The following is a 23,988-nucleotide window of genomic DNA, read 5'->3' as shown; positions in this document are numbered from 1 at the left end:
CTGAAATTCCAGTAGCCAAATAATCCACCTACAATCTAAATACATAGCAATTGCAAAAATCCCAAAACCCAGGGTCGTTTCCTCTAAAACCCTTTCGAACACCTTCAGTTCAGATACTTCAAAAACAGAAAAAAATAAAAGAATACGTATACATGATAGTAGCCACAGCAGCTAGTTAAGACAAGGAACTATCCCCTCTATATCTTTCCTTCCTCCAAGCTCCCATCATGCAAGGCAAGCGAAAAGCGATCCGCGCCTCTCGACGGTCGTCGAGTCACTCTGCTCTTGCGGCGCTCCTCGGCGCTAGACGCTGCACCCACGCTCCCACCAGCGCGTCTCCGCTCACTCTCGGGTCCGTAGCGCCTCCACTGGCTGCTCCACTGCCACCACCACGGCGTCGACGTTAGCCACCACCACCGTCGACGTCTGTACCACCACCCCAGCCGAGCAGCGGCGCCCGAGAGGCGAAGGGCCCCGAGGATCCAGCGGTTGTAGTCAGTTGGCCGACATGAGCCGCGCGCGCTGGCGCTCTCGGTGTTCGTTCGCTTACTGAGGGTGGCAACGCGGCTCCGTACGACGCGTGCACTGCTCCTGGCGCCCCGTGAGATGTCCGCGGTGCTGAAGCGACTCGTTCCCTACCCTACCTCTGACCAACCGCCCTTACGAAACGCTGCGAGATAGTCGCGAGTGCCTGAGGCCCTGTGCCGAGAACTGCATGGATGGTAAAGGTGTCAGTGCGGTGGGGTTCAAGTGACAGTGGATAAACCGAGGAAAGGTGGATTCTCTTCAGTGGTTCCCTGGATTCAGTGGATTTCCGAGGGCTGCCTTGGGGAAGAGTCTACGCTGTGTGAGTCTCCTTATGTCTACAAGATTTTGCGACTGAGTTGTTCGGTGATCACCTACTGGATAGAGGATCCATTTGGACTCCTGAAAGATCTCTAGTCTCAGTGATAGTAGAGAACAGAGAACACAAAGCTACGTCTACACTGAGGCAACGACGAGGAACATTTTGTTGCTACTTGATCATAGCGTGTCGCTAAAAAACAGTGCATCCTCGAGCATATATGCATTTGAACTTCTCATTCCTTCGTGCTGAGATCCTATTCTCCAGAAGTATCCTAGGATTTTCTTCCTTTACACCAGCAGTGACGAAATGTTGCTCCTTGTTGCCTCTGTGTAGCCACAGCAAAACTTGGCGATGGTGAGGACTTAGTCTCCAATGGTCCTCGCCAGGGAAGAAATAGAATCCTCCCGTGAAGTACGCGTCCAAATGGACCCTGTGTCCGCTGCCAATTCTCTACCAGGGGTTAATTAAACCTGAGCGACGCAACATCCGCTGAACCCTACGACCTCTGCCCAATAAAACCAGACACCGCTAGACCATGCGCCTCGAATTTCTTTCACCCAGCCGTGCCTCCGCTATTTTCGCCGCGGTCACCGAGCCCGCGTTTTGAAACCCCCAAGTGGCATAACGAAGGGAAACGTTATCAGAGCCCCCGCTGGGACGCCGAGGGTCCTGTTTAAAAAGCCGCGCGGCATCCAGTAAACCGTCGTAACGACCATTCGTACCGCTCGACTTGCCTCGGGACTGCTCGGTATTACTATTCAAATTAAGCTACTGAGCCGTGCCAGGCTCGATGGAAATAAAGCGATTCTTATGCTGGCTCGCAAATCCGTGCTGCGCGTATCGGCCGATGGTTACCGGTACTTTGGTACTGGTTCAGCCGCGTAAAAGTGCAGTCGGTTTTACTTGTTGCTCCCCGCGGGACGCATTCGAGCCGACAAACTCGCGAATAATGAGCGTGCTTGTTGCTTCACGAGGCTTTGTCGTCGGAGAAATATGTTTCGGCTTGAGCACTCTCTTCGGGGCCGCGGTAGGCGTAAATGAAGACCGCGAGTGCTCTGGTTCGCGCGTGATGGAAGCTGTTGAAAGGGATAGAGCCTCTATGAATATGTTGGAACGGTTCCTGAGACGACGAACACTGTGGTCGTGAGATTGTGCTTCTGGCGGGTTCAGTTGAGGAAATTGGCGATTGATTCTAAGTGGGCTGAGGATGTTTGTGTAGTTCGCAGATGGGTATTTAGGTTTGCTGGAGTTTGTGGGCGGTTTAGGGGAAGAATTACACGTACGTATGTAAATTCTCCAGTAAGCAGCTTTGTTCAATCTACAGAGTCGATTCTTCTTGATTCTATTAAACTAAGGCCTGACAGAATACTTTTATGAGTTCTACAAAAACTATAGCTGTAATAACTACAGCTTGGCATTTCTCCCCGTGTAACTTCTCTCATAGTAGATTCGATCAACCCCTAGAATTTGCATAGACAATTCACTATGCAAACTTCTGGGAATGATCCAACAGAAAGCCTGGCTACTCCCTATGATCTCAAAAAATTCAGAATCCTCACCCCACGAGAGACACCATGTACAGTCTATGTGAAATAAAATAAAAATTCTGTTCTCTCTACAACTCTAAGAGGTTCAATATCTTCTCGCCAATATAAACACAGTATGTACATATTTTTCCATCAGACCACCGAGGTGGCACCACTAAATCTTAATTTTAAACCCAGTGGACCTCCAACCTAGCTTGGAAATACTTCATCCAAGTGGAGGCAAGATTGCCCAATTACCTGTCGAAGGGTAGTCTCTTGTGTCCCATATAGGACGTCGAAAAATACGCGAAAGGGAATATTGGTCGGTGGGCAGCGAGCTTTGGTCACACATAATCGTAAAGTAGCCGTCCATATGCACCGCCGAACGAAGATTTACAAACATTCGAGGGCACTTACTAGAATTACGTATACAGGGGTTCCCGCGAGTTCCATAATGGCGGCAGTAAGTTTTCAGCGATTTACGCGAAATGTATGCGCCGTGGAAGCTGATGGGGTCGGCCCACACGAGTTTTCTCGTAAATACGCTCGAAATATGTAACGAGGAGGGAAGTTTCTCTCCTTGCTCGCGATTTACAGGATTCCAGCCTCCTCGGATGCTATCTCCAACTCGTTTTTTAGAAGCCTCCGTATCGAGGCCACTGTCGATACTCTATTCCCAGTTATTGGTCATTTCAGTCGTCTGGCAGATCGCGATAAGTCGAGGAGGAGTGATTCTTCAGGACGAGATGAGTCGAAGATATAGATGTAGAATAATGTGTTCCTCCTTTGGCCTTCGTTCTCAAGGAAAACTAGTGTCTCAGAGTAGACTTGAAAGCGAGGAATAACAGAGCTTCGGTTCTTCAGTTTTAGCCAGAAATTAAGTTCCCAGTCTTCGATTATTTTTTACACAAATTGATATTCATGGACGCCCACACGAGTTATAAAAACAGAATTTGAATAATCATAAATTGACTTTCTGGGAGAGTAGAAAACTACTGTGCGGTATTATCCTATTCCAAACCACAAACTCAATTTTCCTGTAAACCAGATTTCTCCATAGAAAAAATCTTCCATATTTTCGATTCATTTTCGAATCTAAAATTGTTCTCTATTCAGTGGCACAGGGCTCCTAAAAATACAATTCAGTTTACGTCGAAAACCTGTAACGAAATTTCAAGCATACACTTCACAAAACGATCAATAGCGAATCAAGAAATGAACTATATTCTGAGCGATTCTCTGCTGTCGAAATGCAAGTCCAATAGAAATAGAATAGTTCCGATAACGCGAATCGACGAGGGCGATTGGCGATTGTTTGCAACGCTCTGTTAACTTTCGGCTCGGCGCGATCATAGACGCCGCTAACGAGTGTATATCGCGAGGGAGCTGGACTACAATAATCAGCCCTCGATTTCGTCGGTCGACGCAATTAATTAATAACCAGCGTATCGCATCGGCTCGTCATTGATAGGAGGCATTAATCGTCGCTGCGATACCAGCTCCAATAATTACCCCTTTGTCTCTATTCAGCAAGGGGAGAACGCTTTTGTTGCGCCACCCCTTTCGATAAAAAGTGTATCTGTTGCATTGGCGACGCCATGGAAAAAGATTGCATTCAGATTCTCTATTAACTGCGTTATTAACAGCGCCGTGTCACTGGTGTGTGAATGGCAACCTTATTTGCATGATTGGAACTGTGGTTAACATTGTCGGCGGTTTGCATATGCATGGGTCTATGGTTTTCCAGGTTTTTAATTTTGGAGAGTGACTGTAGCTAATTTAGTAATATATGAACCTTCTGGGAGGCGAGTTGAGTAATTTCATTTATTGGAAAGTTTTGATCGTATCGTTATTCTTTATTTTTCAAAGAGGCTATTACTTTAACACCTGTGTGGCTAATATGAAAGTATACACATTTACTGGTTGCGTTTCTGATGTTTGGTAATCAGAGCAAGACATTTAAGAGGCTATCAAATGCACAGGAATTTATGATAATTAATATACTTAAAAATGTGGAGTACCGTGAACACTGAGCAGAGTTAATTCGTTTAGAGGCTTGAACTGTATTACTAAAACGCGATATCATGAAAGAAAATTGGATGGAAACGGATTTATCTGGTATCGAAACCGCTGTACGTGCCCTGGCGGAGCTTCTAGCGAGCGTAGCGTGGCACTCGCTGCGTTAAATAAATGTTTGGTACGTGTCTGTTTGATCCAACGAGCGTAGGATCGCGTGTTGCCGAGGGAAGCGGCGTTTTCATTAATTCATCAGTTAATTAACGAGACAAAAGGAGTTCGACCTACGTTTCCTCGATTTATATTGAATTATGAATGTACAGAGCTGATGAGATAACGGAAATATGTAATGAGGGTCATTAAATCAGTATTGAGACGAGTTAACGACAAGTCCGCGAGCACTCGATAATATACTGAATACTTCATATCGTAATTCGTGGAAAATGAAGCTCCGAACGGAAGAAATTAATTTAGAGCACTTCAACAATTGAGTTTAGTTGTAATCGATGGAGCACAGAGGAGGATATTCACTATTTATATTGATTATAATTATGTAGAGATTCATTTACACAAATTCGTTCGCCTCTATTCGGAGCATTAATTAATTATGAGAGGTGCTATAATCTACTTATCTGAAACTTCAACACAGAAATTATAAATAGGTATAAAATGCCTTCACAATTTGAGCACATGAATTCATTATTCTTTTAATTCCTGGCTCACTGCAGGCTTTCGAAACTTCTCCTCATTCATTAAGCTACTTCTGGCTTCCACAAAATCCCCAATTATTTCAATCGATAGATTCTTTCAACCTACGATGGAGTTCCCATCGAAATCCGCTTTCCATTCACAATAACAGCTCTTTCTCCAGCGAACAATTAGCAAGCAGATAGCACTGAGTCACTTTCTCTCTTGCGACTTCATTCTTATAAATAACCCGCGGGGGAGGGAGCAGATAAGAAAAATCGAGCGCTTCGAAAACGATTACGCGGAACAAGATCCTGCCGCTGACTAAACATTTCAAGCGGCGCTGAGTCGATGCTAAAGCGCAGCAAGAGGGACAGAGGCAAGAGAGAGGCGAGAGGGAGGCAGGCGTTATTTGACTTTGACAGACATTATTAACGACTAACCGACCTACGCGCTCTCGTACCAAGCGTAATGATCTCCGACGAACCGAGAGATATTCCCTCTGTGTATCTGGCTGCTTGGAAAATAAAAGAGCCAGAGCGAACTCGCGCGAGTCGTGCCAATGGATCCTCTTATTTCTGCCCCGCGCCTGGCTCGCCTCGTCGTTTCGTTGCTGCAAACGCGACACGCGCCTCTTTGAATGTCCCCCGTCAACGCTGCTGCCTTCGCCTTTCAACTGGGTTCCCGCGGTCCCCTTCCTCCCGGAACCCGCGACTTCCGCTCTTTCTTTCAGCACTCGTCGTGTCGGTGAAATTCGCGCCGTCGCGAGCACCGCGAGGAATTGTGCTATTTAGAGCGGTTCCCAGCCGTTTGGGAAAAGAATTCCTGATGGCGAGGAGGTTTTTCAGATGGACAAATGTCGAGACTTGGAGATGGGCAAGTATCGAGAAGATGGACTAATATGGAGACTAGAAGGTGAGCAAATGTTGAGACCTGGAGATCAGTAAATATCGAGACTTGAAGGAGGACAAATATGGGGACTTGAAGGTGGGCAAATATTGAGACTTGGAAATCAGCAAATATCGAAACTTGAAGGTGGACAAATATGAAAACTTGAGATGGGAAGATGGATTCTTGAGGCTTGTGAGACTATCTGGATCGATTTCGAGTCTTTAAGAGACTTGTCTGAGTTCCATATTCTTTATAAGGGGATTGAGAGCACTTTACACAGACCTGTAGAGAGATTGGCAAAAATCAGATATGGTCAATCTTCAATTTAGTTATGATGAGTGTTTCTTGGCCATTCTCGAGAATTTTGTATCTCTTTGTAACTCGTGCTAGTGATAACTTCTTCACAGAGCGCTTTTCTAATTTGAATACCTTTCTCGTAGCTATTTGAATTAGCTCTGATGGGTACAGTCATAGAAAAATTGCAAGGAAAGAAATGAATAATAAAAAATCACGAGTAGACTTTGCCTAGAGTGTCTACTAATACTAATAATCAACGATAAAATCGCTAATTAAAGATTAGCCAACTCATGCACCCCGAAATCCATCCAGCCAAAATCAAAGTACCGAAGATTAAAATCCCTCAACTTAGATTCAACCCGATTCCCATGAGAAGCCTACGCCCAGCACACAAAAGGCCGAAATTCAAGTATCCATCGAACAACACGCTTTCTCCAGTGCAAAACGATGAGAAAACAATTGGAGCAGGCTCGAAACCGCCTAGATCCAGCTCTATCATTAGCGATCGGGCATCGTTTACAGACGCTCCGCAATTACACGAAGGCCAGAGCAATCATGGAAGTCCCGATCGATATCTATGCAAAAACAGCAGCGTTCGGTAATTATAGGATACCGATACCACCGATAACCGCGCCGCGAGTTCATAACGCTGGCGCAAAAAGCCGCAAGAAAAACGCGCTCATAGTACCTAATAGAGAAGACTAATGATTCCCAAGACCCAGGGAAATGCGTGACTGCGTTTTCCTTAATTCAGCGCTGCCGCAAAATAAAGAAAAAATAGGTAAAAAAGAAAAGAAAAAACAACAGAAAAAGAATGCAGCAGAGGTCGCTATTTACGAGCTCCCCGACGTTTTTCCACTTCCGTTTTTCCGCGACACGCGCTCGATCGAAGCAAGACGGCTCGAGCCAAAGAGGCAGGAAACGCGAGGCGCGTGATGGGAGTGCGTGAGAGGCTCTTGGAGGGTGTCGTTCCTGAGGACTCCTAGCCTTCTTTCCGCGGCGGGGCCATTAAAAACTCGCCGATGCAGCGGCCTATCTCGACACGTAGATCGATTCGTATCGCGGTTTCGATCGGGCCTGGGCCAGGGAGGAGCGCCCCTAGGGCCTGAACCTGAGGAGGCCCACACCTGGCACGCGCAGCCCTCCATCTGCGTTCTCACGGCTCGGCCTACCTGTTTGTCCCCCTCCAACCGTGAAACACGCGAAAAGCGTGTTCACGCTCCGACGAATTCCCCCGCAGACCAGACGGCCACGTCTTCGATCGATCGATCGCTTTCACCCTCCTTCCGCTGGCTTCCGGGCCTGAGGACGTCGAGCATAATGGATACAAATCGAATCGAGGTACGCTTGGATACTGGCGATGAGAGATGTGGGCTTTGATAAGGAGAGGGTGGATCTCCTGGCTGCGAGGCGGAACGAGTTCAGTCGTGTTTTTGGTGTTTGGAGATTGTGGGTTGGTTGAGGTTTAGAAGGTAGATATTATGGTTTTGGAAATATGATGGTGAACTAGAGGAACTTCTTTTTTTAAGGACACTAATATATTGATGGAGAGTTGAAGTTCAGAAGTTCTGGCAAACATATTAAGTTTGTGAATTAATTTTTCATCCTCTTTTACGAGACTCTAAATTTATCTGCAGAGAATCAGTAATAGTATTGACTCCAGTTGGGTTTTGTAACTTCTACCCCTTTTAATTTAATCTTAATATTAAATCCTGCTATTAAATTAGGATTAAATTTAACTTAAATAGGATATAAAAACCGCGAGAATCGATGGTACTAAAAAGTAGGAAAAGAGGATCATGCGATAAGGGGGTGTGAATCCCAGTTTTTATTTATCTTATTTTCTCCGTGGATTTTGGTGCTTTCAATTATTTAGTTCCTCTTTTAAAGCAGTCTTGGCTGAGATCCAACCGTGGTAATTGTACGCGAGAAGTAACATCGAGATGGGATGGGTAGATAGCGGTGGGTGAATATGATTGGAGGTGAATGGGAGAAACGGTAGGTGTGAATTTGGAGATAATCGAGGAGGAATTGTGGGGAGTTTCGTTCTTTCAATTAGGTTTTCATTGTGCTGCTCCTGAATTCGCTAGAACGAGGTGCGAGCCTGATGATATCGTAGATAAGATGAGTAGATGAGATAAAGGATAACGTAAACACAATTAGAGGCAAATAGAAGAAAAATATACAGCGAATTGAAAGATAAAACACAGAGGGAGGATCATGATGTTAAGCAGACGATAAACTTTTACGAGCCTCGGTTCCTCGTAAGATAAATTAAGAAGATACGACACGTGAGGAGATGAAAATATAATTATTAGCAAACAAGAGGATGAATCACGGTATACTTACCACAAACTGTTCCACTAACAATAAGCTTCGTTCTTATTTGTTTGAACAGTTACAGTTTCCACACAAATCTTAATTTGCATTAAGTTGGCTGACTATTAAAATACATGAATCATCTTGTACTAATTAAATACAGCAGAATTACTAATACTAATCACATACTGCACAAACAAAAACTAATACATATCGCAGGTATTGAAAGGAAATTATTTTCTCCACCAAAAAAACATTTTTCTAAAATTCAGAAAAATTCAGAAACGTTTTGTCTACTTAATACAGTCCTCACAATTCCTCTCACCCCAAAGATCGCCAGAGATCCAAACCCAGCCCAGGCAGACGCAGCAGCGCACCCAAACAAGACAAAAGGAAGCAAATCGATTCTCATCACGTTCCTCGATACACCCACACAAAGAACACCCCATTTGTCAGGAACCACCCCCGAAATTCCCCGAACTCTTGGCATGCATGCCGCCTCGCGATCGACATCAGAGATTACAGGAAAATCATCCTGGGGAAACGACCATGCCTCAGCGTGGTCCGTGGTGTCAAGATCGCGCAGATATAAGAAAGCTCGGAAGCGCAGCTTGCTCTGACGAATATTCTCGCGGGACGACGCCCGCAGGGTCTCATCCAGGAGCCGCCATGAATATCATATTCATAAGAAAACGTCAAATAACTCTCGCCGTCTGCGAAAATCCCGCGCAGAAAGCGGCCGTCGTTTGATCCTCTCCGAGTCCAGGGAAACCTGATGGCGTCGTTGACTCGACGCGCGCACGTGCCACTCGCCCCCTCGAGTGGGTATTTTCAGCGTCGCGGCGCTCCCGTTCACTGGCGTCACTAACGAAGCGATCAAAGAAGTCGCCAAGGTGTATTTCAATTTCTTTCTGACGGTCGTCAAGCCTCCAACGCTGTCAAGGTCTGTCAGGCAACTGCTCGGGGAGAGGGTGCGAAAATGGGGGAGAGATTTCCTACGTGGCGAAGTTGCTGTGAGCGACGAGGAATGTTTGAGTCTCTTTGGGTTATCGAGGTGAATTGTAAAATTGAAATTGATACGTCTGCGTTTGTTTTAATGGCGGGGGAGACTGGGGCTTGAGGTGTCAGGTCGAAGCAATAGAGGAGGGTGATTAGCTTTTATTGGCGGTGCAAGGGGTTGAGACTGTAGGTACATTTACAGAGGATCGTGATAATGGCTTCTATTAAGGAGAAGGCTGGTTCTAACGCGAACCTTGGGGATATAAATATTGATTGGAGAATTTTGTCTCGGTAATATCTCACTAATATGGGTGGGGTTGCAGTTGAATTTCTTATTGAATTAATTTAGAGCTTGATATGTGTACTCAGAAATTGTGAATATTCTACATTCGACTATGAACCCTCCACCCTTAGATTAACTATGTACGTATGTACTCAGATTATAGGTCTTCAACCCCAACTCATTTCATTCTGGTTCAACAAAAGATCTAAAAGAAGAAAGCTCTAGAATACTCATTAAAGTGTCCACTACATTATGCAACCTCTTTCAATAATTAGCATCAGCGCATTTTATCTAACAAACTCCATCGTTCTTCCACATTCACCCCCTCACCCTTCCCTCAGATTCCTCCCCGAGGTTTTCCACAATACAGGACTCTTTTGATCCCACGAAGAGGAGGATCTCCCTTCTCGTGGAATCTTCCTCGTCCTCCGCGATTTTCGAGCGACTGAAAGCCACCGTTCAAGGGTTAAACTGCGCCCTCTCGAGGTCGGCTTTGATGTAGCGGTCTGTATCAAAGCTCGCCTTTCACGGTGGACGGGAAAAAGGATAAATACCAGGGGAGGGGGGCAGCGTTTGAAGGACCTCTTTCGGATGTTTCTGTCCTGTTCGCCAGCCGCCGACACTTTGCAGTATAGAAAATCGATGAATCGATGTGCCCTGGTAATGGTGGAGGTTACGAGCTTGTAGTTACAACGGTATCTGTGTCCCAATAGGGGCAGCACAATGCTCGTCGTGGCCATAAATCGTCGCGACCCGTCCGATTGAATGTCTGTCTCGCAGGTAGCCACAAATTTGTACGTGCTCGAAGTTGCGCCACCCCCGCGAACTTTGGCCTTTTCTGGCAGCAGGGACTGCTGCATGAAAGATGGTGGAAGGGAACAGGTGATAGTTCCTTCAAAGATGAATAAAATATGTGAAATAAAGCTTCCAGCAAGTGTTCTTCGGCTTGAATATTGAAGTGGAAGGGATTTGAAGATTACCAAGGGTTTTTGAACCCTTTTATAGGATTATGTCATGTAAAGTTGGAAGCAGATTTTCTGGTCATATAAAGGGAGATTTTCTATATTTCTCTTGAGGAAATAGCTTCCAGTTTTTCATTAATCCTGAATTGATCCTCGATCCTAGTTTCTTCAAGCTCTTAGATTCTACAAAACCTGAGAAGGTTAAAAAAGTCTCCACAATTTATGCTTCCTTGGATCTAATTGTTGAAGTACTTACATAGCCTTGTGTTTAATTATGTTCTTCTCCAATGTTCCTAATTTTCTAGAATTTATCTGCCTCGAGAACAGGACACTAAAAGAAAACTAACAATCAAACTAATCTAATTCTACGGATACTCAACGCGTGAATCAGAAAGCTTCCCCTTTACGACAGTTTAGGAAAAGTTAGGCCATCAATGGGAATATCCTTTGTCCGAAGCAACGATGATCGTGGCCCCTCCAAGCAAACAGTATCCCCTCGAAGATCGAGGATTCCAGTGCGCACGATTACCTCGACTGTGGTCGTAGAAAGCGGCATCGTATTATTTAGGAACTTCCTTCTCGATATCTTCTCCGCTATGTAATCTCGCGATGCTACAACAGCACGCCGTAATATTTCTAATGCCCAGGGATATTACGCATTTTATCTTGCCGCGGATGAATTATAGCGCACGCATGCAACCGTGGATGCGATAAATTTGCATGCATTTACGTGATACGTAACAAATTTCGCACAGCGAAAACGGCCCATTCGGATTCCACGTCTGCATCCCCTTCGAGTGATATATCTGACCTCGAGGAACGCGCGTACAGGGTAATTCCAGAACCTGGGATTGGGGTTCTTTCTGATAAAATTTATACTGCAAAAAATAGAACGCCTCAATGTGGGAAACGTTTCCCTTCGAGAGCTGCATTCAGCTGCATTTTAATTTCGGGTAGGAAACCGTGAACAGAGGCACAATTCACCAAGGGGTTGATTAATTATTCTGTTAAAAGACAGACAGTCTTTTTTACAACGGTGTCTGCTTATTTATTACGCAAAATTTAATTGAAAGGGGCGAAAAGGTTGCGGTTAATGGAAATGTAGAAGATGCATAGTTCTCATCGCACTGTTCGCTTTTTCCCTTCAGCAATTTCCCCCATTGCCACTTAGCCCGTCCCAGGTTCCAGCAACCACCCTGCGTACAGGAACTCAGGACCAAGGGAGTCGTAAATTCTCCGTGGCAGTTTCTTTCCTCCCCGAAACATGTACGTGTTTCCACAATTGTTCTCCGACTCTAAGTGAACGCCCCACGCATGCAGAGCGGAGGAAATTATACAGGACGAGGTAGGAATATACGAACTCAATGGGAACCTTTAACACTGACTCTTCCTGATATTGAAAAGATTCGCTGACAAGGTAAATCCCACGAAGTAAAGTTCCGAAGGCAGAGGAGGTTCTTCGAAACTTAAAAAGACATGGCTTAGTTCCACAAAACCATCGATTTAGGGGTTAATGGGTTGAAAAGCTTGGCAACCGCAAGGGATCCCAGCGAGCGCGTCAAGGTCCAGGCACGTAATATCTCCGCCCCTGGCCGAGGCTATCTTTCCTTCGGTTTCGTTTCTTTTTCTTCTCCACCCTCTTCGTTCCCTTCCTTTCTCTCCGAGCGAACGTAATCCGAGAAGATTACGGAGCGAAATAAACATGTCAACCCCCCTGCAGAGGGAGGGATGTGGGTTCGCGGAGCGTCTTTATAGACCTCGCGTAGAATATTCCTTTCTTCTTCCTTATCCTTCCACGGCTGTTCTCCGCTTGCTCACCTTCCACGTAGGTAGTCCAGCAAATGAAGATCCTTCAAGATACAGGTCTACCTCGGGCTGGCCAGCGCCGTTACTCAAGCCACTGCCAGATGCGACTAGAAGTTCACACGCGTGCAATCGACCGCGTGCCCTATCTTCCTACGATCTCGACCCACAGATCTCGCAGATATCGCGGAGTTTTGTACGGCCCACGTATCGATCGTGTAACGGGGACCCGCTTCGCGCCTACCCTTGGGAAATATATGGGGCACCTTGGAGAGAAGAGGGCGAGTGGGTCTGTGTGGAAAAGTATTTCAAGATACAAGACACTGTTTTTTATGAAAACTTGTTTGTTGGAGGAATTGGGGAGACGATGAGGAATAGCTCTTGGATTCATTTCTACCCTGTTTTTGGTATTCAGTTTCTTTGGGAGTGGGATTGCTTCTTGAAAAATTCGAGGAAGGAAATTGGAAGCAGCAAAGTAGAATTTTAGATTGGGCTGTATTTTGTAATAGAATTGAGACATTCACTGTGCACAGTTACGAAATCTACAGAGTGAGCTCCTGAATTCTACAGAATCATGCAATTTTCTATAAACAATTTCAATTCCAGAATCTCGACAGTGTAGAACCCCGAACAAGCAGAGTAGTTTTTTCGATTCTTTGTTATAGGACCATGTTACCATCCAATTACCTTCTTGAGTCACAAACTCTGTACAATATCCAGGATCTTGGAACCACAGCTAAGTGAAATACAGAATTCCATTTCCCCTTCACCTACAATTCTAACTAAAATTGCAACTCCTCGCTATCCCCATCCCTATGAAAAAATCTCCTCCATTTACAAGTACCTGGAGCATAGTCCAAATATAAATCTACCCCAAAAACTCCGCCATACTTTCTCCACACGAAACCTCGTCCCCCGACTTTCCCCAGCATCCACTCCACTGCTCTCATCCCCAGAAGACTCCGACAAAGCGTCCAGAAAACTTCGCAAACAATCACCAACGAATTCCCCTCGCCAGATCAACTCGCCACGTAGAACCAACAACGAAGACAGTTTCTGCTACATTACACCGAGCACGTCGAGATCTCGACGCGGATCCTCGGGGTCCCAGCGCGCTGCAGCGTCTCCAGGATATCTGGCCACGCGGAATAGAAACATCGCAAGGAGCCGCGGCAAACCGGTAGCTGAATACTCGAGGGAATATCCATCCCGCTGGTTCCCCTACCTGTTGTCACGCGATACCCAGGTTGCCCTTCGAAGCTTTTAAACCGCTTTTAAGTCCTCCGTTCGCGTTCACCTCGACGCCTGAAATCCCGACGCATAGAGAGGCCTTCGTCCCTTGGTCACAGAACAAGAGGAGGGACGAGCGAGAGAGGGGAGGAAGCAGAACGAGCGGACAGCTTGCGACCCGCGTGTAAAGTGGCGAAGAGGAGCCGCGCTGGAGCAGGTCCTGTGAAAAGAAAGAGCTTTTCTGGAGCAGCCGTGAGTGAATGGCACTCGAGTTCGCGCGCTTATCCCAGGGGCGGGGGGTTGGAGAGGGCGAAAGAGGCATTCGTGGCAATCGCAGTGTGAAATGCCATGTGTTCGTCCGCGCGCACGACGTCGTCGGTCGGCGTCGAGTGTGTTTTAAGCCTTCGAGTGGTAATACCGGGCACGTTTATAAATTGAGTCCTCGTCCTGGAGGATTAGAGGCGGCCGATGGGAAATCTGTGTAGGGACGCCCGATACGCTCGCATAATGCGCGTTCCACGACTCCTCGCGGATTATTCCGCGTCATGAATCTCCCTGGGCGGACCCTGCTCCTCCAGAGGCGCCTCCACGCGCGGCTTCATCGACTTCCCGCGTGCCCCGAGATTACCACCGGCCAGGAATTATCGATTTGACGGCCTGTGAACGCCACCCTCGATCGTCGAGACGCGTGGGCGACTGGTTTACGTTTCAATTAGGGTGAGAATCGTTTCGCGTGTCGACAGGGAGTTTCGATATCTTGCTGCGGCTGGATGCTTCCGTGAGCCGCGATTCGTGTAACAGATTTATCGGGAGATTCGTATCTGAGGATTACCCTGAACTGGGGAAGATTCAGCCTTGATTGGGGAGGGCAATTGATCCTCTTTTTATGGTAGATCGGTGTAGTCACTTCGGAGGAATTCGAAGCTACAGGTGAAGCAGTTTTATCGGGTATAAATGTGACTATCAAATAGTAGAACAATGTAAGAGAAATCAAGTAGAATGCTCCATTCGTATCGCTCTGGTGATTCTCTCATACTTTTGTTCTCTCGGCGACGTCATTGTCGTCGCGCTGCAGTCTTGATTGTTAAGGCAATTGATCCTCTTTTGATGGTAGATCGGTGGAGTCGTTGTGGAGGGATTCTAGACTTCAAGTGAAACAATTTCGTCAGGTACAAATGTGGTTATGGGCTCAACAAAGGACCTCGAAGGACTTTGACAAACGATCCTGCCGTCGCGTTTCAATGCGCCAATGGAAGGATGGAATTGTACGAGACGGCGACGACAGGTTTCGCTGATGTATTTGTTTCCATGGGTTCCCATTGAAAGTGTTCTGGACGAACGCGTGGTCCTGTTCGCGTGACAAGTTTCATGCGAGTATGAAACTTTGGGGCTGGAGTGGGACCGCGTGGGGGGTGGAAGTTTATTGCTGGATTTCTGGAACATAGAGTTCTGGAAGCTACCATCTGGGATTCTGGGGATTCTGATATTCTGGGCGGTGAATTGGAGCATGTAGGAGCTTGGAATCTATGATAGGATTCTATTATACTATCTGAGCACTGAATCTACATTGCAAAGGCTTGAAATGTGGGAGGAGGAATTTTGAGGGAATTTAGGATTTTGAATTTTATGGTGATCCTGCAGCTGGTGGGGTGGAAGTATGAAATTTTGAAAGCAGAATAGCGTGGAAGTGTTGAATGCTCCTGCATATGTAGAATAATGTAATCTATGCTGTAGAATCAGGAAACTTCAAAAATAGAATCTTCTATTCAGTAACGTAGAACCTTGAAGTCTACTGTGCAGTATCTTGAAACGTATACAACAGGATGCTGAATTCTCCCACGTAAAATCATGAATTACAGATCACATATCCTTACTACAGGTCTCAGTACTATAAATTATAAATAAAATACAGCGAAACCTCAGTCTAAATTCCCCTTCCATCTATAATAAATAGAAACTTTTAACAGGAACCCTCGAGCTCACTCACCTAACAAATTCTCCTTTTCACCAGCCCTTACATCAAACCCACTGTAGCAATATTTCAAGAGTCTAGCAATCAGCAATCAGACGTACCGTGCATTTCCACTAGACGAATCGTCGTTAATTATTAACCTCGTCGGTTATCGACCAGAATTGGCCACGAAGAACCGACGAGATCCAAGATCGGAGGGAACGAATGAATGGAACGGGGAAAGGGTAGAGAATCGCTCACCCCCGTCCCCCGTAGCATCGTCCTCCATTTCTATTGCGTCGGGGGTTGAAACGTGCCGCTGGAATATTTAAATGGCAAGGGTTGCCAGCCGGTACCTAAGTGGCACTCTCGCCTCTCTGCTAACCGTCCTTTACGTTTTCCGGTGGAAACAACGAAGCCTGACGTTAAATCCGCGCGACGTCGATGTTCCTTCGCCCCCATCGCGTGCTATGGTGAAGTTTCCACTTTTTTTTTTGAGAAAAGAGCAGCCGGCTGTTCGTATTTTTCGATGGAAACGCGCCCCTCGCTGGGGTGGATGTATAATAGACGCGACTCCCGTATATCGACTGAAAACCGTTCCTCTCTTAGAAATTCATATTCCCGATTTATGTCGGAGTTTACGCGGAAAATGTTGAGAACAGTACTTGCCGATTTTGGGGATGGCATGTGCTTCCTTTTATCCTGTGATTTAACATCCCTGAATTGAAGGGAAAGCAGTTTCCTTCAACCTCTTATATGTATGCAAGTATTTAATTAATGAGAGATTAATGAATTTATGCTACGCTAATTTATATTCCAATTTTAAATCGTGAATTATCTGTTTCCTGTTGCAGGTGTAATTATCGACTGACAGAGTCTTCAGTGAAAGTGCAGTGTCCAGTGTCAAGGTTCGCCTCAGGTGTGTCTCTTTCAATATAAGATGAACGAATGACCCGCGCGGAGGCGACACGTACGCGATGAGGCAGAAATCGTGCTCCCTGTTCCTGTTGTTCTGCGTGCTGTTGCCTGGCCTGGTGTGTCCCTTCACATCCGGCGAAGGTGAGTAAAAACAGCCCTTCAATGTAAGCCCCAAAGCGCGTGGGAGATCGTAATTACGAGGAAGGGAACAGAGGGTGGAGATAATCCAGGAAAATCGTCAAACATCGTTTAAGCCATATGAATCCTAACAAGAGGCTCACTGACTGTCCTGGTTGATAGTGATTGGAAAGCATGATGTGACAGAACAGTCGAGCGCCACTTTAACGCGAATTCCTAGATCGCGGGGACGCGTGCAACGTGCAACGAATGCCCTTGCCTGGTAGATCGTACGATAAGATGGGAAACGGGGAAGCTTGTTCCGAGAAACAGTCGTTCGAGTCTGGTCAGGCTTAGAATTGCTGCAATTAGCCGCAGAGATAACGAGGCGGAGATAAGAATACGAGCTCGCGAATTCCTGCGAACTTAGGAAATTTAGAATACAAATTACGAGGTGAGAAAGCTGCTAGATTATTGAATAATCGTGTTATGATAAGTACTAAATCGAGTAAGAGTAGAAAATTAAGAATTACAAAAAGAAAATTAACTTCGTCCAGTGATAGCATAGTCACAATTCCTCCATCGCCAGTCATCTATCAGTGTCTCTGTAACAAACTAAACTCTCTCTATTTCTTTAATATTAATTACTAAAGTCGCGAGGTGACACTCACTCCAACATGGCGTCCCTTTCCCAGCCACCAGAGGCGCTCCACTCGCCACCCAACTCCCCCACCGATTATCTTCCCCTTTCTCTCTAAAGATCCACCCCAAAGCATCGAACAGCACTCAAAAATCACTCTCCACCCATCCACTGTACCATAATAATCGATCGCGAGGATGATCCATGGTACATCAGCAATGACTGGCGCTCGCAAGGGGAGCAGAGGAACACGGGCCTGCTTTTTGCCATTCCCTCTTCGAAGGAAGTCAGACGGTGTTGCACTGGGGCTAGTCACAAGTACAGGGTCTCGGCGGGAAAGGGAGCGAGTCCTGGGTGGATCTAATTATACGGCAAGTCAGCGTCGCTGATTAGTGGTGGGCATAACCGGCCGGTTACGTTACACCAGCCGTTTTCGATGATGGATTACGCTCCCCCTGGAGCCAGCTTTGAAGCGACCTTAGCGCGGCTAGAAGGGGCTACCCTTCTCCGTTTCCTCCGACGTTGCCCTCTCGCGGGACCACGTGGCCCCGACTAATTAGCGTCCACGGGATCCAGGGGCCTCGTCATTGCGACGCAGCGAATGATGAACGACGTCCAAACGGGAAAAATCGTTACACCGAACGCCAGAGAGCATCCCTATGGTCGCCTGGACTCGGGTAAACGACCGCCCGCGGAGTTATTGTACCCTTTAAATCTTCTTTCGAAGAACTAATTACGGCTCTCTCGGTCGGCGCGACGTCGCGAGAAATCGCGATGCAAATTGTGCGCGCGTCGACATTTCACTCGGTTCACGCACTCCTCCGCTCTCTCCTCTCTGTCTCTCTCCGTCGCGGATGAACTCTATCGGTCGACGACGCGAGAGGCGCCTAAGAAAATCGAGCGTATCGGCGGTTTTCTCTCGCGACAGACAGGTGAGCGTGAGCCTCTGCACACGTACGCACGTGTGAATAATTACGCTGAGGATTTATCGCGACGCGATATCGTGTCATAATTTCGCTGGCTTGACTGGCCGCCGTTCCGCCGCGAGGAAAAATATTAGTCGTGCTGATAATTAACGGGCTTGGCTCCAGCGTGCTCGTCGTTCTCACGTTTTTGCTGTGCCACTGTTTTCTCTTGATTGTAGCTCATTTTTCGGGGTATTGCGTGAGGGAGGTTCAAGCGTGTGGAAAATTGATGGGATTTAGGATTCCTTTTCTGGGTAACCACTGAAACGATTTTATATTGAGGGGTGGGTATTGAGGAATGTCGCTCGAATTTCATGCAACTTTGGGTGGAGTGAAATTTGGAAATACAGTAAAAGTAGTATTAATGGAGTCCTATTTTTTGAGGAGCTTTTTTATTCTAGAGTATTTCGTGTACTTTGTGCGATCTTTTTATGAGGAAACCTGTTTAGGTGAAACTACCCTTCAAAGTTGAGAGTTGAGAAGGTCGTAGTCTAAGTAATTGCAAAATAGATGTAGAAAGAAAATTCTAGAAACAGAAAATGTTTAAATTCTCATTAAAAAAGGAACCTCAGTGAAATTCAAGCATTCGTAAAGTGATAGGTGAGAAAAATATTATAGTGTATAAAAATCCTGTACGAAAAGAAATATTAGCAAATACGCGTCTCTTTACCCACCGCAGCATCCCAAATAACTTCTCGAAAATTTCAGTCCCGACATATTATTCCCCATCAGCGAGAAATAAACCTTCCCGATGCACCATAACTCCTCTCATTTCCGAAGAAGCGCCGAAAACTCTCTCCTCAAAATAACCTTCCCATTCCCCCTCCGTCGTCCAGCAGCTCAGCTACCAGCTTTCGCTCGTAGACGTCGTCAGCATCGAGGAATTACGATCGTCGCGACGCTTCCCGCGGAAAAATGTCCCTGCAAGCGAAAGCCGGATGGAGCCTCCGAAATTTACGACTAATAAATTCTCCATCGTCGATGGAGCATCCTGGAGACGCCTTCGCGTTCCCTGATTTCGGATTCCGCTCTATTCTTCGCCGTCTCGTTATCTCCGACTGTGAACGAGGCATAACAGTACTCGGGCCCCGTCTGGATTCGCCAAGTCCCGTGAGAACCTATTACTCATCCGTCGTTCCGCTGATAAGTATCATAAGTAAATCGCGATCGACCGCGGCGATACGACCTTCGATCACGTACAGACGCGGGATGGGGTGGGAGGTCGGTGGATCTCGTAAAATCGGGCCCTCGGGGGGGCAAAAATGCAAACGGCGTGGACGCTGGTTGGCGGGCTCGCTCGAGCGAGCAATTACGCGGTTGGTTCCGCGCCAGAAACCGGGGCCCGTTCTCGAACCGACAGAGAGACAGGAGGGAGGAGAGAGAGAGTGGCGGAGAGTCGAATGTGAAACGAAAAAAAAGAAGGGTGGGCAGAGGTAGGGAGAAAAACTCTCAGTAATATCGCGTGCTCTCCCATCGGTGCCCCCCTCGCTTTCTCGCCCTCCCCTCTCCATCCTCAGCCGTTCTTTTCCTCGCCGCGACGAAAGGTCGGGTCAGCTTTAATTATCGTAAATCAAACGAGAGAGCGGCGCGCCGAGAGAGGAGGCACCAGGTTGTGCAAGCGCGATTATTGTTGAAATCGCGGAGAACGACGGCGAAAGAGTGTGCTGGCTGAGCGCGGGGAGATCGTGAAATATCGGCCGATCGAATTACAACACGGGGATATTTTCGCGCGTTCCCCGTGCTCGATTCCGCGGTCTTAAACGACGCTCGAGCGCTGCGGTCGCATCGGTCCGGCGCCAGCCAGGAATGCTTTCGAGAATGCTCGAGCCGAGTTGTATGTACACGTGTAATATCTTACCACAAAACGTGTGGCTCGTTTCCTGGACCGAATTTCGCTGCCTCGAGAGTTCTTTGCTGTTTAATTTCAGACATTGCGACTTGGGTTTACGATTCGAGGTAGTCCTCGGGGAAGGAAGCTATAGGAACGCTCCGTTCGTGTCGCTCCGGGAGACAATATCCCACACAGTTCAGAAACGATTATCTAATACCAAAGAATCGAATTTCTAACTTCTTCTATGCGTTTCTTTTACTTTTCTAAATCCCAGTCCTTGGGAATTTTGATTTGAGTGACCCTATGTTGATACCTAAGCTTTTGGAGTAGATCTAGAAATAAACTTTCCTTTTCTTCTCTGTCTTCAATCTTGTATCATCGTGATAGAAAAGAGGTACCTCGATAATTGTAACAGAGCTGTGGTCGTGGTAAGCGAGGTCTCCGTTTTCCCGCCGCGTCAGAGATCCGAATCTTGGGCGTTCGCAATTTCAATGCAAATCGGTACACGGGCCCCTTTGTGTCCCGCAAATGGGACGATGAATCCGCAAAAGCGTCGACGTGAAATTTTGTTCCAGTTCGACGGGCCTCTGTTGCACAATGGACGACAGGGAATCGGCGTGACGCCGATTCGAGGGCGTCGTTATCGATAGCGGGCGAAAGAAGAGGCGCCGCGGGAGGCGAGCACGCAACCAAGCAGTCGTATCTGATTCTGTTACTCGGTTAATTACACGCCTTAACGTTGGGCCTCGCTGCTGTGCCGCAATCGACTCGTGTAATACGCATCATCACCCTTCGCTTTCCGCTCTCTGCGTCCTCCGCGCCGCTTTTAATATTCACCCTTTCGGTTCGCGCGTTTTTCGAGCCGTTTGGCTCGCTTCATTCTTTGCCGCTGCCTTTCTCGCGCGCTTTGACACGCGCCCAGGTCTCGTTGAAAAATTTCATCGAAACAATCGACCGACGGGACGAATGAAATTCGGTAACGACCTTAATTGAAACGGAAAGAGGGTGTTCATTAAGTCCTACTGCGCTCAAAAATGATTGAATGGACGACTGGAGAGATTCTGTGCTGGTGTTGAAGACTCTCGACTGAATTGGGGACAATGCTTAATTGAGTCGCTGGAATTACGACTGAGGGTCATAATTGAATTTTCTTGAAAAGTTTCACTACATCTAGCTTTTTCTATTATTCTTTAAATTAATAACTATTCTATACTGTTACATTCATTTCGTTAAATTTTAGAAATCTTACAAAGTTTAGCAAACTCTCATTTTCAGAATTTATAGGTATTTTCTATATCAAATACAAAAATTTGAGTTGATATAAATATTCTGATCTCACTGTCTAAACTCAGGATCAAAAAAGAAACTAAAAATTTCTAATTCACAATTTCCAGAGATCCCGAAATCTTGGCAAAAAGTAAAAGAAAGCAAGTAGAATGCTCCAATCGTATCGCTCCGGTGATCCTCATTCCCTCAGACTTTTGATCTCTCAACAACGCCACTGTCGTCGCTTTCCCGTGCTACTCCACAACCTGAGAAGTCTATCTCGAGTACACTGACCGCCCTTTAACTCTGACCTCTGACCACGATTCCGAATACAATGCGAGGCTCTTGTCGCGCGCGGTTCGAAGATAATGCGCCGCTGTCCAAACGAAACGAATCGTGGGGGCTCAACCTGATTTCATCTCGGCGTCGATCGTAGCAGAGCGATCGTGGCGTTCGATCGACTCCTTCGGTATCGATCTACGCTCGAGCTCCTACGATAGAGATCGATTGGAGAAGAAGTCGACCGGTTCGTTCTCGTGGTGGGGCGTCTCTCGTTAATCGGAGTGACGGCACAACAAAGTTCCCTGGGAGCAGGGAACCCGATCGAGAGACTTGACTGCCATTATTTGGGCCCGAAGGTCGTGATCCGTGAATGGCCTGGCTCACAATGGCGGACTCGAGGCTGTCAGGCGCCGTCTCATTGTGCGAACACCCTCGACACCGGAAGTAGACCTCTTCACTTCGGGCGTCGATTCATGGAAAACGTTAATCTCGAGTGACACCCGCGGACGCGGCCACCTTTCACGAAAGTGGTTCAAAATCTTTGCCCTGCACCTGGCGCTGACTTCGAGAAGCGTGGAACGAGTGTCGGATGATCGGGATCGGGAGCCTCTTGAAAAGGTCCTTCTGTTCGAGTGACTGGTCGGGAAGAGGAGGAAATGAGAGTTCACACGGATGGAAAGTGTAGCGTTACTCTCTCGACCGCTTCGTGTTTCCCTTAATGATTCCCTGGCTCTTCAGAGGCCGAAGGAATTAACGAAACTTCTCGAGTGTGCTCTTCCTCAACTTTAAGCACCATGTGAAGGTATATACGATGTCTCAGTGAGGATGGTACAGAGAGCAGGAGCTCGCTACGAGCTAAAGTAAAACGAGAATTAAAAGTGATAAAATTGTGTTTGAGGCTCCATTCTGGAGATATTATTTGTCAAAAATACATTTAAACTGCAAGTAGAGTAGGTCTGACGCAGACACTTATTCTACTGCGGTCACTGCGTCTGGACCTGGCTGAAGCGCCTCGGCAGTAGAATAAGTATCCAGGTCAGACACGCTTCAAATGTATTTTCGACCATTAATACATATGCTTGCTACTATAATAGCCAAGGAAACCAGTCCACAATATATCATATTGTACTTTTCATATTTTTTAAAGCAACACTCTAAACTTACTCTGCCATAAAAATGAAGATCAGACTTCACGTCTTCTTACTTTGTCCCATGAGATTTTTGCCTCATTCTTCCTAGCAGAATCTCTTTCTGCCTACTCGTACCACCCATTCTGAGCCACCCTGTACACCTGCAGAGAAATGGTCTCCCAGGGAATCGGTTTCCAGGGAAATTTAATTCTTCTCCCCCTCCTTTACCCCAGCAAATTAACACCCTTCAACGGCGCGGTGTCAAAGCGGTAACGAGGGTCACCCCGAAGGTGCACCTTGATCTCGAACGTCTGGCTACGTACCCGCGAGAAATTCGCGCACACGCGTAGCGACGGACGAGGAGGAAGAGTCAAGCGGTCGGGGTCAATGAAGCCCGCAGCACGGAGCACGTTACTTTGGCTAGCGTTCGGTCTGCTAAAATAACAAGGCACGTGAGGCGAGGAAACAAGGAAGCTCTTGTCTCTTCCTTGCTTCGTCTCGCTCCGTTCGGCTTCGCAATCTCTACCTCGACTCTCTTCTCAATGACTTCTTCTTGCCCGCCTCGCTGGGGCTTCCTTCTCCTTTATTTGCGGCGGGCTCCTTGCTTGGGATCTTTGGTTTCTCTGGCGAGATTCTGCGCCTTGGAGCATGGGTCTATGTTTGCGTGATTATGCTAGAATATTGTGAGCGAGCACTTGAGTTCTATGATTTTAGGGTTTCAGGATTCTGTGATTCTACGATGAGTGAGAGATTCTGGGATTTCATGTGTGGGAGATTTTATGAAGCATGTTATTCCTGTTCGATGATTGTGTAATGTTGCAGTAGTGTAGCTAGAAGATTCTGTAGTAGCGTTATTACGCGAAGAGCGATTCTACAAATTGAATGAGGAGGCATTCTACGTTCCACGGTTGGTTGTCGATATTCCACATTCCAAGATATTGCGTTGAGAATTCTATATTCTACATTCTACGTTCTATAGATCTCAAGATTCCACATTGCAGGATTCTCTGTTCTAGGTTCTGGATTTA

The 23,988-nt window shown here is 46.7% G+C and overlaps 1 protein-coding gene across 3 annotated transcripts in view; it reads left to right on the top strand.

Moving 5' to 3' along the window:
- The first annotated feature begins 582 nt into the window (after window positions 1-582).
- Window positions 583-23,988, top strand: part of LOC143186762 (netrin receptor UNC5C) — a 43,742-nt gene continuing 20,336 nt past the window's right edge. For all 3 annotated transcript variants that reach the window (XM_076390523.1, XM_076390524.1, XM_076390521.1), the window contains exons 1-2: window positions 583-847; window positions 16,666-16,870. In XM_076390523.1, coding sequence (XP_076246638.1) covers window positions 16,789-16,870 — 82 coding nt within the window. In that variant the 5' untranslated portion in view covers window positions 583-847; window positions 16,666-16,788. The remainder of the gene's footprint in view (window positions 848-16,665; window positions 16,871-23,988) is intronic.

This window comes from Calliopsis andreniformis, unplaced genomic scaffold, assembly GCF_051401765.1.
Source record: "Calliopsis andreniformis isolate RMS-2024a unplaced genomic scaffold, iyCalAndr_principal scaffold0022, whole genome shotgun sequence".
Classification (NCBI taxonomy): domain Eukaryota; kingdom Metazoa; phylum Arthropoda; class Insecta; order Hymenoptera; family Andrenidae; genus Calliopsis; species Calliopsis andreniformis.
This window is presented reverse-complemented; position numbering and strand designations above follow the sequence as displayed.